This window comes from Stegastes partitus, unplaced genomic scaffold (genome assembly GCF_000690725.1).
Source record: "Stegastes partitus isolate 25-593 unplaced genomic scaffold, Stegastes_partitus-1.0.2 Scaffold24, whole genome shotgun sequence".
In the NCBI taxonomy this organism is placed as follows: Eukaryota; Metazoa; Chordata; class Actinopteri; family Pomacentridae; genus Stegastes; species Stegastes partitus.
In genome coordinates, this window is record NW_007577755.1 from 1336986 (window position 1) to 1356285 (window position 19300).

The window sequence follows — 19300 nt, forward strand, 5'->3', positions numbered from 1 at the left end:
TAAAAAAAAAAAATGTTGAAAGAGTGAACTAGGAGTGCAGTGCTTTTTTATTTATTCATTCATTCATTCATTCTTCTGCTCTTACTGTTTTTTCAGGCATCCATTCTCATCACCGTTCGACTCACCGGACATCCCTCAAGAAATAATGGAATCTACCAGTAGCCCTCACCACATGTACGTTTTTCCTCTTAATGTCTGTGTATTAAATCCTTGTTTGATTTCTCCAAACATAGGTTTGTACTGCATAAGGAGCTGATTGTGGTCACGTGTCTGTCTTTCCAGTTCTCAAGGCAACGATTTGGTCAGCATGGATTTGGACAGCATTATCGAGACTCTGAGCTCTTAGACAGAGTTCCCATCAGCTGTTTTTGGAGTGCACAGCAGACGTCAAATAGGGACTGAAGCCAAACTCATCTGCCTTACCTTCATGTGACAGAAGTGCCCTTGTCTGAGCAGAGGTTCTTCTTTCAGTATCTACAGTTTCATCTACTTTTGAGTGAAAAACTTATGGGAGACAAATATGATTTCTATGGGACTCAACATGCTGAGGTGGTGCTACGAGAAAGCAGGAGATCATTTTGAGGATGAAGCAGAACTGAGAACAAACAATAAGGAAAACGCGGTCACAACATCAGCGCCTTGTTGTGCACGTCTCCAAGAACCTTTTGTTTCTCTCACCTGGTGGTAAGATTTGTCAGTGTTGATTTGTTTTACTTACTCTACTTTTGTTTAGGAGAATAAGCAAACTACTGTACAGATTACAGTGCTTTTCCAACAACAAAGCATGAAATATGTTGCATGTTGTCCTCTGTGCTTGTTCTGTATTTTTTAGTGATGATGAATCAAGCATATTTCAATAGTATTTCCATAATGTATATAACTTCAGTCATAGTATATTGTACACTCAGTGATACTCATTATGCATGGTAAATACTCAGCTGTGGGTCAAGCAGAGTTTGTGGACATAACTTGCTTTCCGCTACAATGAAAATTAGGAACACAAAGGAAACATTAAGCTTTTCCATCACTGTTAACTGTGAAATTATACCACACTGATGGACACTTGCAATGCTCTTCCACTTCTAGAAGGCAGACGTGGTGATGGTGGAGGGTAAAGCTTATATCGCTATTACCGAAAGACTCAGTTGTGTTAACTTTTATATCAATATACTTACAGCAAGGTTAATCTTTGTCGGTATTGTTTTCTCCCCCTCCCTCAACTCCCTAATTGTTAAAATGGTGAACCCTAATACAAACAAGCAAAAAACAACATGAGACTGATAAAACTGTGATTTGAAAAAAAATAAAATAAAAGGATATTTTTACGTCTGCCATCCCTTGATGCTGGAACATAAATTCTAAACTTAGATCTTATTTTTAATTATTGTCATGTTGATTTAAAGGTGGAGTCTGGAGAAAGATGGTTTGTTTCTGTGTACGAACTGTGAGGAATTATTAACCGCATTTGACATGAAGTTTATTGATTGAGAATCGCATACTCCACCTTTAAGTATCACATCATATGTATATTTGCAATTTTGTATGTTTTTTGGGTATGGTTTTAAATATTGAAATAGCAGCTAGGGATATAGCAAAAGATGAAAAGTAAAGTACCTCTGCAGTTTAAAGGAAACATCACAGTAAAGCTATATTCTAAAATGGGGTTAGGGTGTCTTTGCTCTGTGGAAGTCTTATTCTGAATGATGTCCATCAAATCAGTTTTGCACGACCTACTGTCACTGTCAGCGTCATGCATGTAATAATGAAACAGTGCGTTGGATGTTGCATGTTGCATATACGCTTCCTCGACCTTTTAGAACTCTTACACCGACTTTTGGATAAATGAACCTGATGCTACTACTACAATCCATCTTTCACTGTGGTCACAAATAAAACTGCAGTTTTTCTCGAAATATCCAAAATATTTGTGTAAATTTATTTACAAGAAATTGGTCATTTCCCTCAAGTCAAGATTCACTAATAACACAGCTCTTTGTGGCAAATTTGAAAACACTGCACATAGAGGATTGTTTTCTATACAAGCAGCTGCAGACAGATGAATTTCAACTTTCACTGCCTGTGTGGTATCACATATGTAACCTCATCTGATTTGTTGATGTAAGTGGATGCTAGGTTGACGTGTCAGAAGTGTAATATGTCAATATGTCGGATCTGTCCTGTCTGGAATCATCTATTTATTTTTCTACAGTGCGTCTAAAAGAAAATAGACAAAAAGGAATTGAAAACTTGAGAATTTTCAGATTTTTTTTTTGACATATAAAAATAATAAATCAATGGCATTTTGATCGGGAAGGTATGCCTGTTGCCAAGAAGGCTGTCCATTGAATTAAAGCATATTGATGTAGAACATCATTGGCATCACTTCCATAATCCATCAGCCAAAGAAGAGACATTGTGTAACTAGCATGTCATATTTCCTATCCATCCAGTTTCAACAATCATGAAATGTTGGGGTTTTTTTTAAAAAAAAAAAGAAAACTTTACACTGTACATCACAAAGCTTTTCCATTAGAAAACAAATTCTAATTTCAACATGTCATTAAAATGTAAATTCTACTCAACCACTGCCAGGGAAATCACACGGAAAAAAAAGGTTATGTAGAGGAAGCAGAGAGAGAATCAGCTTACATATCTGGTTCAACAACTGCTCGGGAGAAATTTGTAAAATACTAACTTATCTCAGTGCCCCTGTGCCCTTCCCTCCATCCCAGCAGCTGTGGATGTCCCCTCATTAGAGCAGAACAAGATGGCTGCCTCGTAAACAAAGGGAGGAGGTAGGGTGAGTGAAGGAGGGATGGAGGAGAGAGGGGACACTAGGCCAGTTCAACTTCAAAGTTCATTCTCTCTTGTGTAGACTGTTTGAAAATAAAGGTGTACGTCTACCACCCTGTACAAACACACTAAAGATTTCAGTCGCCTTGCGATGACCTTCGCTCTTCTCCCAAAATATCAAAGAGGTCCTTGTCAAGTGAAACTATCTCACTCCCAAAGAGCCACCCAGCTCAGTCCAGAAAAGAGAAGGTGTTTGCCAACACTAGCAAGAAGCCATCACACCTCATGCACTCTTTCATTTCTAACCTTGAGTTGATGTACAAAGACCCTTCAGTCATGTCAAACAACACAATTCAACTAGAAAACGCTTGTTCCTTATGACAGCTCGTCAGGTTTGCTCTCTTTGTTTTTCCATGGCAGGCACGCAAAAGTAAAAGCAAACCAAATATTACACACCTGTACATGAATTTGTGATAAACGCTGCTCTAAAGCTTTGGCGACAAAAATATGTCAGTAACCCAACACAAATACTGTATAAGTTATTAAAAGGTGGTACAAACCTGCATATCTCCCACAGTGGGTAACAGGTCTGGGTGCAATGGTACCATTTTTAAGTATTTGTAATTGCAACTTTGATGAAGACTGAGCTCAGAAAAGACCAGATAGTTTTGTGTTTTTTTTGTTGTCGTCTATTTTAATATAAATATGAATGTGTGTGCGCTTCACTAGATGAGACAGACTCTGAACTGTTTGATTTTGGTTTTAAGACGTGACTCAAATGCATATATTCTTTTAATCTGATATAAAAATGGGATCACGCTAAACATGGAATTTGTTGAATTTGTGTATTAAACTTTTGCAGTATCAGTGAGGGCAAGGAAAAGGCAGCATCTTTCCCTAAAATAAGCTTGCATGATGAATCAAAAAAAAAAAATCATGATACAGACAAAGGATTGTGGCAATGAAAAGAGAAAAATAAAATTGATCAATTAAAACAAGCACACAAGCATACACATGCACACAGACATGCATGCACACTCACTCGTGTCTTTCTCTCTCTCGCTATCAAACACACATGCACACGCACACACACACACACACACACACACACACACACACACACATACAACTAAAAAAAAAAAAGCCAAATAAATACTGGTAAAGTACAATACCTACATGTAATTTACCCAAAGTTCATGAAACAAAACAAACAAAGGGCGAGATCAAACTGGATCAAAATGGAAAAGCATGCAGAAGTCCACTGCTCTACTGTAGCTTCACTCCTAGCAGACTACAAAATAGGGAGAGAGGAAAAAAAAAACAACAGAAAGAGAGAGAAAGGGAAGGAAAGATAGAGATAGCGGCCCCTGTCCTGAGCAGTTATAGCCACCTGGTCAGCCGGGAGCAACTGACTCCCCGCACCACAGGGCACAGGGTGCTTCCTTCAGTGGCAAGTCTTCTTCTAACCCACCATCTTTGTCCTGCATTCCGAGGGGGGGAGGAGAGTGGAGGAGGGGGTAGAGGTGAGATCAGGAAAGGTGGTCGGGGGGCTGCGGGTGCCCCTTCACTGTGATGCAGTAGGTCCAGTTCTGGATGCAGAACAAAAGGATAACAAAGGTGTTGGGGATCTGTGTTAGCATATTTGGAGGCGGGGAGGAGGTATGTGTGCAAAAACAGTGTGTGGGCTGAGGATGGACCAGGAACTGAGGGTGCAGAGTGAAGGCGTGACGGGTGAGGGATGGGAGAGGGGGAGAGGAGGGGGTCAGAAAGCCGATCTCCTACTCCAGGCTTATAGGGCCTGCGTCTTGAGCTCGATGGGCTCTCCTCTGGTCTCCTGCTGGCCTTCTGCCTCTGGGGACCGAGTGCCCTTCAGCGTGGCGAGCCTCTCGGAGAGGCCGCGCATACGAGGGAACAGCATGAAGTCATACAGCAGGGCACCCATGGCGCCACCGATCATCGGCCCCACCCAGTACACCTAACAGAAAACACAGAGAGGCGTTGTTGAGTCTGAGGACGTCACATTAATATGGCCTGCAGTAATTTGTAGTGTAAAATATTGACAGATAGAATCATCTTACCCAGTGGTTGACAAAGTTCCTGACCAGGACAGCTGGGGCGAAGGACCTTGCTGGATTCATGCCTGCTCCAGTGTAGTACATCTAAGACACAGACAGAGACAGTAGTTCAGATGTGACATGATGCAGATGTTTGTATGAACCTGTAGGGAAGCCTTTAAATTTCAAGTCCCTGCGCTGGTTCTTACCCCAAGAAGATGCCCCATGAGCACAGAGAAGCCGATGGCCAGAGCAGCAGAGCCCAGGCGTCCGTTGCGCCTCTCGTCTGTCACAGCGAAGATGCAGACGACAAGCTGAAGGGTGAGGAAAACCTCCATTGTAGTGGCCATGCCAAGGCTGATGCCGGGCTGCAGCTGGATAAGATTAAAAAGAAAGAGCGATGAAATTTACTATGCAAGAACATTAGCTCAAAACTCACATGCATGGTTTGAAGTTTCAACCAGAATTGTAAACTGACATATCTGTATTTCAGATGTCTTTTTTGGTGAGGAGCGGAAACATTCACACATTTTCATTGTCTCCAGACAGAACTGTCAATTTAGTTTTGTGTAAATACTTTTTTTTACATTGTTTAATCTCCTGTTGATTGTGTTAATATGAAGCAGAGCAGGTGAAAATGTGAACACTACAGTTAGAAGCAACGTAAGTGTAGTCATGGATGTGTCTTTGAGTGCCTGAAGGTGATCTTACCGTGTTCAGCGCCAGGTTTCCCCTCATGTTGCTGGGTGTGACTCCGTAGAGCACTGCAGCACCAGCCAGCGCTCCGAGACACTGAGCCATGATGTAGAAGAAAGCACGGAACAGGGACATCTGAGAACCAATCAGGTAGGCAAAGGTGACGGCTGGGTTGATGTGTCCTCCGCTGATGTGGCCGATGGACTGGATGAAGGTGGCGGCCGCCAGCCCAAAGCAAAAGGCAACATGAAGAACATTGTGTGGCCCGGTGGTCCAGCGGAGGGCTGCCCCAAGCCCAAAGAACACAAAGAACATGGTGCCGTAGAACTCAGCGAACACCGCCCGCCAGAACGACATGGACCTGAACTCCCACATGGTGGCAAAAGGTCAAAAAGCAGCTTCTAAAATCGTGGAGGGATGAAAAGTCAACACGGAAACTAATCAGCTAAAAAGAGAAGCTGCTCCTCCACAGTAACGACTGTGATTGAGACCAAAAAACACAGAGCAAGTGACAAAAATGTGCCCTCAAACAAAAACTGTGTCTCTAAAGCTAAATGCAACGACACGCAACCTGCTCAACTTGTAACTCTCATGTGAATTCTCTCTGCTGCTCTGCCTTCTGAGTTCTGATTTCTGTCATAGAGAGCTCCTGAGGGGAGCAGTGCACCAGTCTCTGTGCATCTATGTAATGCCAACCCCGCTGGTTGTTAGTAGAAGAACATGGATAGACAAACGTTAAGCATGTCCTGCAGACATTCAGCCTCTTTACCAGAGCAGGGGGAGCTCGGAGGCCTTTTTATAACACCCCAGGGCCACAGCAGTGCCACAGAGCCCAGGGGAGGGGTCAGCGCACAATGCCACAAATCAAAACAAAGTCATTTAACCCTTCTACTGCCTTGACCTCCCTCTGCTCAGAGTGAAAACCACCGAATCCTGACTAAGAAGATGCACGTTTAAAAAAGACGAAATAGTCAATGGACTGGTGGTTGAACATATGCAGCAATCATCTGCTAAATATAAATGGTTAAAAGCATCTTCCTCAGTGTTTTTCAGCTTTTTAGAGGTTCAGCTACACCTCTGGATTTACTGGAAGAGGTGAAGACCAAGCACCTAAGGCTGACTGAAACATTAACCCAGAGAAAAGGGGGGGGAAACCAGCATTCATTAACTGTAACTGTGAACCCCCCTCTTGAGAAAGTGCAAACCTGAAAATGGAAAAGCAGTGGGCATGTGGGTGGCAAAACCTGTGAGAGGGAAGTGGAGTGCAATAAACTTTTGCTTCGCTTCCAGTAATTTTCATATTTTCACAAGCGCAGCAATTAATGTGATTACAGTGTCATCTTCTCAATGATTCTCCATCATTTTCTTTTCATGGCCTCCCCTCTAATGCACAGCCTGCATTTACTCTAATCAAAGCCGCGATCCGTGAAGCACGAGCAATTTCTCAATTTCTCCACTTGTGAGCTGGATTCGTACAAATTAGGTTTGTGGCAGCAGAACTGATTAGGCAGAGTTTTACATTGTGTGCGCTGGATTGGTTTGGAGGCTCAGGTTGGATAAAGCGGTGGAAAATCCACGGTTGGAGAGGAAGAGGGGAGAGCAGGCCTGGCATTGATCATCTGCACTGGAGCATCATGCTGACCAGGGCAGCCAAAGGGATGGCTGCAGTGCTCTGAAAGGATTATGCTGAGCTCACTGCCTTTCTCCTTTCATGCATGGAAGCAAAATGCTGGCAGTAACAGTTTCTGCTAGTTTCTATGATCTGTTTGTCTTGCCATCAGTACTGAAAGTGTGAGTTTGCTTTTCCATAGATAGACAGATAGGTAGATAGATGTAGGTGTTCCAGAGTTGTAGTGGAGTTGTGCAAAGAGAATATACTTATAAAAATGTGTTTGTCCCAAAGACAAGTTGAGTTTTAAAGTTCTGTTTCGTATGATGGACAGTTTTGGTGGCTGTGCAGAAAGTAACTTTAGAAAACGTTTTAAATACTGCTGTTCAGATCCTAACAGTTTATTAGTATAATTTGCCAGTGGGCGCATCTCTATTGTGATGAGTATTATGCCCTTCTCGTGACTCTCTAAGCCCCCCATTATGGGTTTAAGCCCACAGTTTAGTTTTACAGGGGAGGGCGTTGAAAAGATGCTTGCATTGTGTTTTCCTGTTCTCTGGGTCCAGACTGCTGACACATACATAACATGCAGCCCCTAAACATCTCAGCTGGATTAGGAGCTCTGGCCTGCGCTCACCACACAGTGGTGAAAACACGTACTGCAGATCACCGGAGATGGCACAGTTTAAGGTTTATACAGTATCGACTACAAAAATCCTCTGTGTATTTCCCTAAAATAATCCATTTAGATACCAGACTTTCATTTTAAGAACTTTTAAAACCACAAAACAGGGACCCTTTCGACATCTTAGTGACAACAATCTAATGTTGTCCTTTGCTGTATTAAAACTTATTACCAGTCAATAAAAGGCTGAATCATCATGAGTCATCTACAGCCTTCACTGACTGGTAAATATTTTCAATACCACAAACGTATAAAGAGTAGGTAGACAGTAACTTTGTAATCTATTTCTGACTGTGTTTGTACTGAAGTTGCAAGGTTTTTTTTTTTTGGAAAAGTACAAACATTTTATAAATTACAGCATAAGGGAATTCCAGGTTTCCATTTCCCTTTTTGTAGTCAGTGTCAAAGTGCAGAGGAGCTGGGAAACCCCAGAAACACCCCGATGAAACATAAAGAGAAGTAGAGTGCTGTGAAGTAGTCGGCACTACACAGCGGTCACAGTCATGTTTCACATTTTCATTGAAATTGGTTCAAGAACAGACCCGCAGTTCTACAAATGCTGTCTTCATACATGCTTGTATGCAGGTTTAAAGAGCTATAGGTTGCTGCAGCTGTTTCTCCTCTCAATATTGGCCTTTAAAAGACTTCTCCCTACTGGAAGTCCACAGTAAGAGTTCTGTGTAAAAATGCACTTTTTTAAGTTGAGCTGAAGTTTCCATGAAGTCTGTCTTCGCAGAATTAAGAATTCATTTCCCAAAGCTACTTTCATTTCTGTATCAAATTCACATCTGACATTACCACAACTCACCAAGGAAACAGAACACTGTGAAAACCTCAGATTCACTTTAGCTGAACTTTAGAGAACATCTTTACACAGATCAGGGTTTGTTGAGTTTGCTGGTGAGAACGGAAATGTGGGAAAGGCTTCTCTTTGTGGCCAGTATAGGCAGGAGAACAATTACAGTGACCAGTATTTCTTCAATGTTTAAGTTTATTAGAAATGTTTACCCACAGCATAAGACAAACGCAAAAGTTTTTAACACGTTGATTCAAACACACAAGCCTCCAAAGCATTTTTCTGGTGTATATGTTAAACATTTATAACCTGTTGTAACTGTCTGGGTAACTCTTGGTAGACTAGAAAGGATTACTGCCATCACCTCAGTACATATATGGAAGAAAATTAATTTTCATACCTGCTACAATGTCGATGTTTTGTATACTGGCATGGAGAAACAAGCTAACCTTTGCAAAGGTATGACTATGTGAAAATATTGTACCACTCCATTACCATAATCTCAACATAAGCTTTAAGTTGCACAAGCATATCTGTTTATTTTAAATGCTGAAACATGTTTTTTTAAAAAAAATGAAATTATTGTTAAATATTTGCAGATGTTGGCATACATCAGAAAAACCCATTTCAAGCGGAACTCCTGCTTTTTAAATTAACAAAAAAAATAAGTGCAATTTACAATACAAACATTAAAGGGAAAAATCTGTCATTAAAAAAATCTACTTTTTTGGAAAATAGGCATTTTAAGTTGTTTTTTTTTTTTTCATTAGAAATCACAACGTTCAATACATACTCTGACATCGCAAAAAAAAAAAAGAGAAAACAAAACAAAAAAAAAAACAGAGAGAGAGAGAAGGTGTAAGACATCAGCACATCCCATTACAGTCATTTAAGTCAATGAACAATAACATTTTCATTTGAACAGAATTGTCCATGCAGAACAAAACAGCAAAGCACAGCACTGTATGTCGCTATGGATCTCTGTGCATGTCTGTATCCAACAGTCACTCCCTGTCACTCCCTTGAGGGGTTTCACTTTGGAAACTGCGTAGAGCGATTAGGATCTCCTCCAATGTGGCTGCCAACTCATGTCTAGTCTCTCTCGTCAACCGACTTATAACTTGTTTTATTAACTACTGAGGTGGCATCCGTGTTTGTCTACTCAAGGTCAGGCATTTCTGGAAGACAGACAAAGGTAAAAATGTGTGAGCATGTGATTAGATTTGAGTCACTATCATCAGCAAAGTTATCCATCAAATAGTTAAAATGACAATCAGTACTTGATGGCAAACAAAAGTGATGAACCCAATACAGACTTAGCTCCCATGGGCTTTATGCATGAAATACAGCCATACTCAGACTATTACCTATACATATTGCTTCGCAGCATGCCAAATGTGAACCATCTCTTACCATTTTCATTAAAGAAAATTATTTATTGGGACCTAGTGACTACAGATTACCAATTACAGGACACGTCTTTTAGAAAAATACTCACTTTCATCGTCGCTGTCTGCAGAGTCATGCTGCAAAAACAAAAATTAAAATTGTTCATACGGCATTTAACCCAGTAACTTCTACTTGACTAGATCTGTGTCTATAATAAAGAATACCATATAAACCATATAAAAGAAATACTTAAATCGTACCTCTTCCTCTGCACCATCTAAATCTGGTAGATCATCCCCACCCATGCTGTTCATCATCTGCAGAAATGAACACAAGACAACCAACATGTCAATATATCTGAACACACTTGCACTTCAAACGCTGCATGTTCAGCATGCTTACCTCCGAGAATTTGTCAAAACTTGACAAATCCTCATCTGAGTCATCTTCCCAGTCTTTCCAGTTATTGAAATCCACACTCAGCCAGTTGCACTAAGAGAAAGTAGATTCAATTGTTTCAATAAGGCAACATATAACATCAGTTATCATCAGTTTATTCCAGGCGGCACGCTCCATTATCAGAATTCTCTAAGAATTTTTATGCGTTTAATCATAATTACCAGAATGAGGCTGTCAGATGTGATATATGTCAATATGCAGACTACATAAAAGAGGGAACTGCTTAGTAAGACTTATTCTCAGAATGATGGCAATTAAACTGGCAGTTTCTGATTTCTAACACATTAGCAACTGTACTGCCTCACATATGTGTACAGACAAATTTGTTTTAAGAAGGAGTTACCTTTGTCTTGTCTTTGGTAAGTCGTGGCCATGACTTCCCAGATTCTGCTTTTCGTAAACAACACAACACAGACCTGTCTGTGCGTCTGTGTTTGGAGTCCTGTATGTCACAGAGAGTATTTGATGAAAGCTTAGAAGGAATAATAAAAAAAAAGCATAGTGGAACTGCAACTATGTCTGCAGGTGACAAACTTACTTTAGGGTCAATCTCCCCGAAAAGTTCCACTGCATTCTGGTGTTTGATATTATCTGTTCCACTGACACAGCTGAAATGTGAGGTGAAAAGAGGTCGTGATATTTCTTTTTGTCATTCTGTTCAAGCACTATACAACTGATCGGTGGTCATTTCAATAAAGCATCTTAAGGCTTTCTTTAGGATGCTTCTGGGAAATATTTATTGCAAATTAATAAACTATTAAACATTCTCATCATGTAACTTACCTGAAATCTATTTTTGACTTGTCGAACTTTACTTGCACATCTTTACTGTCCTCCACACAGAACTCTATAAAAACAGAGTCTCGTCTGTCATACCACTTAGCTGTTGCAGGCTGCCTAGTGACAAGGAGTAGAAAGAGGAAATAAGTGAAACTGGGAGAATCAATTCATGCTTTATTCTCATCTCACATGGTAATTATTCAGGAACTGAGTGTCCTGCTTGCTAATGTTGGGGCGGTTACTCTGCCCATGTGGCCCACGTGTATAGGGTGCAGTACATTCGAGGTCACGTTTGAGTCATGTTGAGGAAGGCGTCACTCATTCATTCCAAATTAGCAAGACAACCTCAAGTATCCTACATGTCTTTGTCTATAACCCACAACGTTTCTCCAAGGAAAATATAACAAGTAGCTTTTTAATCTCGATAATGCACTTGGTGACAGCATATTGCAGACAGTACACATGATTAAGCAATAAAAAGATTAACATACTACGAGGGACAGAGGCAAAGCTACATTTAAGGAAGCTGTATAGTTATTTAGATGTGAACCACGCTGACAAGTATTTTTAATTGAAATACGGGCAGCTTCAGAATCACTAACAAATCTATGAAGGTTGGCGTTAGCTCACGTTAGCTTAAAGTGAAGTCTTCCGAGCATGACACCATGCTTTTTCAGTGCTAACCTTACCCTTGGCATGTTGGCTGACATTAGCCTGCTAGCTAACGATAATTGAGCTGCTGCAAGGCGCGTAAACTAAACAACACAGCAGTACGCGTTTAGACTCAGTGGTACCACGTTATATTTGCCCGGCAGAAAGTTATTTGTCAGTTTATTTACCGACACGCCGTGCATTTTAGCCTTGACAGTCTTTAAGTATGGCTACACCGCTGGTGCTAACTCGTGTGCTAGCTCAGTTAGCTAACGTTAGCTAGTTGATCCGCATTATACCACACTAACGAGACTTGTGGCTAGTTAGCAGCGCGCGTCAACGACCGCACAGTAAAACCCAGACTTACATCTTCACTGTTTTAGCAATTAAACTCCCTCGTCGCACCACGATATGGACAACAGCGTTACCTAGCAGCAGTGCCCGGCAAAACTGATCACTGAAACCTAAACAGTTAACTCTAAGGTTTACAACAGATGCGCTGGAGTCCCTCCAAACATCGCGTGTTTTCCTCGTTCTCCCGTGACGTGCCTGCTCAGAGCGTGGGCACGGCGCTCCGCAGGCCGGAGCCGCTGGAGATCATTCTAGAAAGACGGAGCAGCGACCCAGAACAGCGCAAGAGCTCCACCAGCCGTACAGCTCCACGACACAGACACACGGTCTGAGGAGGACAGAGGATACAACTGAGTGTCTGACATCTTTTGAATCTCTCAGTACAACTTTTGTCTTTGTGATGGCTTTAAGAACAGTTTTAATTTCTGCCTTTAACTTTCTCTGTGCCCGTCCCCTACTCTGCTGTAATATTTGATAAGCACTTTATAGCAATAAGATAACTAAAGTGTAGGAGGCTATTATTATTATTATTATTCTCATTCTCAATATTACACTGAGCTCTTTACTTTACTTACAAATAAATCTAATTTCTATGGTATAAGATAGAAGAGGGGCTGCAAGGTGGCGCAGTTGGTAGCACTGTTGCCTCGCAGCAAGAAGGTTGCCGGTTCGCGTGGAGGCACCGGAATCTTTCTGCGTGGAGTCTCCATGTTCTCCCCGTGCAGCGTGGGTTCTCTCCGGGTTCTCCGGCTTCCTCCCACAGTCCAAAAACATGTTGAGGTTAATTGGTGATTCTAAATTGTCCGTAGGTGTGAATGTGAGTGTGCTTGGTTGTCTGTCTCTAAGTGTAGCCCTGTGATGGACTGGTGACCTGTCCAGGGTGTCCCCTGCCTTCACCCTAAGTCAGCTGGGATAGACTCCAGCCCCCCCGCGACCCTAATGAGGATTAAGCGGTGTACAGATGATGGATGGAAGATAGAAGAGGGTTTGTTATAGCCAAATGTGCACACAAAAAGTTTATGAGCTTTTGTGTTCGTCCACATCCTAGTCAGGATGATAATCAGACAGTGTGACCAGCACACAGACATTGTTGTGACTATAAAAAGCCACCCTAAAATGCAACTTTATTCAAATGACTTGATACCACAGATGACAAGAGACAGATGAGAACGGGCTGTTGACACGTCAGTTAGGGCCGTAGCCAGACACTTGAATGTCACCAGCTCCCCCATTTGTCATTTAAGACGTTTTTTTTTCAGAGAGCATGGTGTGACAGCAAGTCTGCCTCATGATAGTCCGATGGATGTGTCTGACAGTGTGACCTTGTCTCCCAAAATGTCCAACTTCACCAAGTCCTGTAATAATAATAATAATCATAATAATTCATCAGCTTTATATAGCTCTTTGCTTGGCACTCAAAGACGCTTTTCACTGTCAATTTTTCATTCACACACATTCATTCTGGTGGCGGTAAGCTATGATTCTAGCCACAGCTGACAGAGACGTGGCTGCCATTCTGCACCTATGGCCCCTCTGACCACCACCTCAAACAATCCATTCATACGCATTCACACCAGGCGAGGTGGGTGAAGTGTCTTGCCCAAGGACACAATGATCATAACACAGATTACAGGGCGGAATCAAACCGCTGACCTTCCGACTCGCTCTACCACCTGAGCCACAGTGTAGTGGTAGAGTGTAGCGTGTATGTTAACATTCCAAAAGCAGCATCATCATCACCTCTATATGTCGCAGATAAGTGACCTGTTACTGGTTTCTCATCAAGAATAGAATAGAATAGAATAGAACTTTATTGATCCCTTTGGTGCAAACTTCAGGGAAATTGTTGAATAATGAATGAATGAATGAATGACCCCACTCTCAATCTGCCAATTATCATTTCCATTATAGTGCGTTCTTGGCTGTTGCATTCTGTTGTAGAGGATGCAGTGTGTTAGAACAACCAATTTTTATACTCCTATGTTAAAAACAATGGTGAGAATTTTAAACAATATTACCTGCTACATTTGTATTTCCTCTAAGTATGTTATTATTAATATTTATTACCTGATAGATATAGGAGTGCAATCGTTGCTTCGCACTTTGATCACGTAACACACATTAGGCGTTATTGGGGTTGCTGTTAAGGAGTTTAATTGTTTTTTTTCAGACTGAATTTTAATCAGAAGGTAGCTTAACTATTTATGTTGTGAAAATATACAATAATTAAAAGTACAACATGGAATAACATGGAATAAGTAAAACACAAGTATGTCAAATTAAACTTAAAGGTATCCTATGAATTATAGAAAATTATTCTCAATACAAAATTTGGTAGCAATTTTTTTAATTACAATAATCAAAACCTTATTTATTATTACCTGTAGATCTGTGGCGTAGAGTGAAACCACTGGCAGGTATATGTGTGGCATCGCCTGCATCATGTGCTCGTGTAGAAACAGCTTGTCTATGTGAAAGGTCAAAGCAACAGTCAGTTCTTCAGTTCGTGTTGTCTGTATCTTCCGAGAATGAAGCAGGTGTTTCTCCTGTCCTGATTCAGTCAGTGTTGAGAATATTAGTTTTATATGAGATTAATGATGTGTACCCCCTTCACTGCCCATCCAAATATGTACTAATAATACTCATATAGTTCTACCTGACCCCTGCCTCCATCAAGGAGTCTTGGTCATGGTGACACCGATGTGAGATCTTCCAAGACAATGATTAGAGGCAGCATAAATAAGACCCTGAGAAAGTATAAATGTAAACTTAAGAGACAGGCGTTCACTAATCAAAAACAAATCTTCTCATTTATGAAATATGCTTTGACAGTATTATTGGAATAGCAGAGGACTGAGGGCATTTCTGCGTTTGGAGATGATAAAAAAGCCACAGGATTCTGGCTTGTGGTTATTTTTTCAGTCGCGATGAGCTCAGATACAGTGGTGCAAGCCAAAGCATCTCCTTCACAGCTTGCGTCTCAGCCTGCGTATTAACAGATGCCTCTCGAGCATTGCTGTTGGCTATAAACTCAGAGTGAAGCTTAGCCTTATCAGTTTACGTCCCCATAGGAATAGAGGTTGTCAGATGCACCTGCTGCTGTGGTGTTTGACTTCTAGTGGTTTCCTTTGTGGGCCAAAGTACTCAAGGAGCAGAAAATCACATGGAAACTGACAGATGACTTTAAAGGCAGAAGGGTTGGGGGGAGCTTGAGCTGATGTCACTTTGTGAGCCTCTTCAAGCAGTTGGACTTGGATAACAGAGGAGATAGGCTGAGAGGCGGTATCACCAGCATGAGGCTTGGCAGCTGCAGAAAGCGCAAATGGAACAATAGCCAATGTATGAAAAGAGAGAACAGCACAGTCAGATGAGTGGGAAAATGTTCACTGTGGACTCAGCCACGGATGACACTGATAATAACTTAAATAGAATAACAATGCCATGCAGAAGCTGCAGAATGTGTGGGACAAGAGAGGTGAAGTTAGAGAGGATGGGATGAAAATATTTGAAAGAACAGAGGTGTGAATCAGACAGGAATGACACATTAGACATGTAGGATGCAGAGGAGAATGAGACGGGTGTAGATTAGTGGTGACAATTCTTTGTCTCCAATTTTTATCGACTTTTGTTGGATGCTGATCAGCTAAAAGGAATTGCGGCTCTTATGGGGGTAGTGGAAACAAGGAGAGAAGAAAGAAACGATGGCGATGAGGGGCTGGAGGTGGTTAACAGACGGGAGAACAGACCTTACCATCACTTGTTCGATTATAGGGCCAGTCCTGTACATTTACGCTCTTCCCTCATAGTTAGTGTCAATATTATAGAACCCATATAAACCAAAAAAGTATCTGCCATCACATCCTTAATTAAACATTTCAGATAGCCAGTATTTTTAAACTACTATATTTCTTCAAATCCATGTTATTGCCCTCTAAAGATTCCACCAGTACCCTAAAGCTGCTGAAGTCAGTAGCTTTACAATCAACTAATCTCACTAATTAGTCATTATTAAAGAATAGAAAGTCATCAGTGAAATCTGAATTACCTCCAGGAGCTTTCTGCAGCTGCAGTGTGATTTGAATAGGGAATGAACAATAGCTGGCTGTGCTGCTGAGTCTTTCTTGTCTCACTCTGGCACTGGCAGAAACAAAGCCATAATTTGGATGCATTGTTTTGATCTTAAAACCTAATTTCCTTCCTCAATGTGGGTCCAGTTGACTAATTTTCGCCTCCTGCCCTGATTGTAATTATGCCGTAGCGTTTGACAGTTATACTGCTGAAGGTCTGGCTGTGCTTTAGATGGCACAAATGTGAACAAAAGACAAAAGGAGATCAAACTGACTTTTCAAACATGGCTCAGTACAGTGTCTACATAAATCTTTGTACAATGCATGGAGCCTGAGAGGGCTTTGATTACATGCTTATAATGGTTTGCCAGCTATAATCTGAAATTTGCATTAATTCCTCCTTAATTCTACCATAAAACTTAAATGATTTCTGTTACTATTGGAACTCTTCACCAGTCTTGATATGTGACATCTGACAGAGAGACAAGACTGTGATGACGCAAGACGCAAATCCTTGAGTTGCTCCATTGCCAGTGAATAATGAAACAGCCCTCTGGACACTATTCCTGCAGCTATGGAGGCTTTAGCAGGATAAGATGACATTTTAAACACATAAAACTCATGTGATGCTACATCTTATAAAAAGTCAGTCACACAGTGAAGAGTGGGCAGTTCATATGCTGAAGTCCTAATTTAAATTTTATGCCTTGTTGAGTTGAAACCGTCACACAATACAATATCTCCAGACTTTATCTGAGGAAATATACGAAGAAAGAAACAATCGAAATGTGAATAACGATTGTCAAGTATTCATTCAATTGAAATAAGTAAAAAAAAAAAAGCTTCATCAGATGTTTTTGGGACGTGATGTGAAATATATTGCGTGATCCTGCTGGCCTAAGCTGCTCAAACCGGTTGATCCAAAGTCTCTGGCCCCTGACAGCCAGGGCTAACTGTCACATCAGAAAAATCTAAATCTAACCAAAAGCCAAAATAGAAGGGGGGGGGGCAGATTAGACCATGGTTTCAGTGAAAGCTTTGCTGTTGAATTCTGCCCTAGCTGCTGTATGGAGAGGGATTTCTATGTCCTCGTCTTCACAATGATTTAATTGGAAGAGGAAAAACTGATTTACTCTTTGCACTTTTACTTATTAAAACCTAAAACAAGAATCACAAAAAAAAACAGATTTCTACAGGCCTGATAATCCCTGACCTGAAAGTTTCACATTAATCAGATTTGTGAAATTCTTACTATCATCAAGTTCTTCTTACCATTCAGTTGAAGGTCGAGAAATACTGTCAGTTAGTTGAAGATGTATCACATCAGTAAATGAATCAATAAGTGAATCAGTTTTAGACAGAAATTGTCTCCATGTAATCTGAGGTCACTGTGACACAACAATCATCTCATATTCTAGTAAAACTCAGGTTTACAGCCTGGCTCTAAGTGAAAAACAGCAGAAAGCAGACTTTGTTTGTGTGGACACAATTCCTGTGTTTGTTGTATTTTATTTGTTCCTTTAAAAACCGAGTAAGCAGCAATGATTGACCAGAAGTTTTTCCTGCATTTCTGTCCTGCTGGAGAAAAAACTTTTGGAGTAAAAAGTTAACTTACGATTGCAATTAAGTTATGCAATCGACTGTCAATTAATAGATGTCAAAATGGAGAGAAAAACAATGCAATTCATTAAGAGAATTGCCATGTATTGGTTCGTTATAGCATCTTAAACATTTCATTAATAATGGATAATTTTCAGCTTTTCTGATTTCTCGCTCAAATAACTGAATAATCAGATCTCCCAAACTCTACATGGCATTTTAATTTCATGCTACTTCATCCTTCTGTTCCATTCCAATCTGCATTTTATTATGACAGCTTAGTGTAACTACTTTGCAGATCAAGAATTCAGAAAAACTATATGAGCACATAGAATATAGACATTGTTAAAGCAACATCACAACTTGAAAATAAAGTCTTCTTATCTTATACATAGATAACAAGTATGTATTTAGTTAAAGAACTCTTCAGGTAGGATTCTCCTAGAAGATGAAGAAGATTTGACGTTTAATTTTATAATATTTATTACTTTCTAGCCATCCCTTTGCCAAATATAAATATACATATAGTATATCTCTGATTTACCCTAAATCTACTATCGTCATTTATCGTTATTATCATTATCAGTTTATCATTGTTGTTATTATAACTATATCCTAATTTACCCAACATTTTTCACTGTGGCATTGGTCTGCTTACAAAAACAAGCAAACAAACCAAAAAAAACCCCTGTTATACTCTAACATTAAAGTGGCCGTTCTTCTTTGCACAATTTGTTCTCTCAAACATACTTCTTATGAACATATTATATTGACATTCAATGAATAAAACAACTGTTTTGAAGTGGGACATATTACCCCAGTTTACCCTCTAACTACTATTGTTATCACCATTAGTTAGTCATTGTTGTTATTTCAGCTATATCCTAATCTGGCCAACATTTTTAACTGTGAGTTGTTACGAACAGAGAACTGCAGTTTCCTCTGATCTGATGACATTTGTTTACTTAGACATTGTGTACATATTATGTTGCTATTTGATTATGTATAATAATAATGAATCTATGTTAATATTTCAATAATGAATAATATTGATAATATTAATTATTAGTAGTGGTTTGTCATTGATGTCATTTCAGCTAAAACTTAGCCAACATTTTTAAGTGTGGCATTTGTGTGCTCATAAAAAAACCTTTTATTTCCTCTGATGATATAATTTGTTCACATAAACCTTAAGCATGCTTCTTGTGTACATAATATATTATATAATATACAAATTCCATTGCACGTATCCATTTGTAAGTATACACCATGCCATATATTCATGTGAATACCATATATATATATATATATATATATATTTGTTGCTTTGTACTTGTTCATGTGTAATGACAATAAAGTTGAATTGAATCT

The 19300-nt window shown here is 40.1% G+C and overlaps 3 protein-coding genes and 1 long non-coding RNA gene across 4 annotated transcripts in view; 1 reads left to right on the plus strand and 3 right to left on the minus strand.

Moving 5' to 3' along the window:
• stat6 (signal transducer and activator of transcription 6, interleukin-4 induced) overlaps positions 1-1922 on the plus strand; it is a 33293-nt gene extending 31371 nt beyond the window's left edge. The window contains exons 21-22 of the mRNA XM_008296651.1: positions 97-174; positions 283-1922. Coding sequence (XP_008294873.1) covers positions 97-174; positions 283-346 — 142 coding nt within the window. The 3' untranslated portion in view covers positions 347-1922. The remainder of the gene's footprint in view (positions 1-96; positions 175-282) is intronic.
• Positions 1923-4300: 2378 nt separating this feature from the next.
• On the minus strand, positions 4301-5918 carry mipa (major intrinsic protein of lens fiber a). The gene is made up of 4 exons (XM_008296660.1): positions 5559-5918; positions 5057-5221; positions 4872-4952; positions 4301-4768 (listed from the first exon to the last, which is right to left on the minus strand). Exons 1-4 carry the CDS (start codon positions 5916-5918, stop codon positions 4583-4585), a joined length of 792 nt encoding a protein of 263 aa, XP_008294882.1. The 3' UTR covers positions 4301-4582.
• A 2892-nt stretch (positions 5919-8810) lies between these two features.
• Positions 8811-12435, minus strand: LOC103368333 (prostaglandin E synthase 3-like). Its single transcript, XM_008296672.1, has 8 exons — positions 12280-12435; positions 11265-11378; positions 11020-11089; positions 10825-10923; positions 10425-10514; positions 10283-10339; positions 10132-10159; positions 8811-9811 (listed from the first exon to the last, which is right to left on the minus strand). Coding segments are annotated over exons 1-8 (480 nt in total). The 5' UTR covers positions 12282-12435; the 3' UTR covers positions 8811-9791.
• A 2918-nt stretch (positions 12436-15353) lies between these two features.
• The window catches only part of LOC103368356 (uncharacterized), a 13278-nt gene continuing 9331 nt past the window's right edge, over positions 15354-19300 (minus strand). Inside the window, exon 3 of the long non-coding RNA XR_520770.1 lies at positions 15354-15378. This is a non-coding gene — a long non-coding RNA (uncharacterized LOC103368356). The remainder of the gene's footprint in view (positions 15379-19300) is intronic.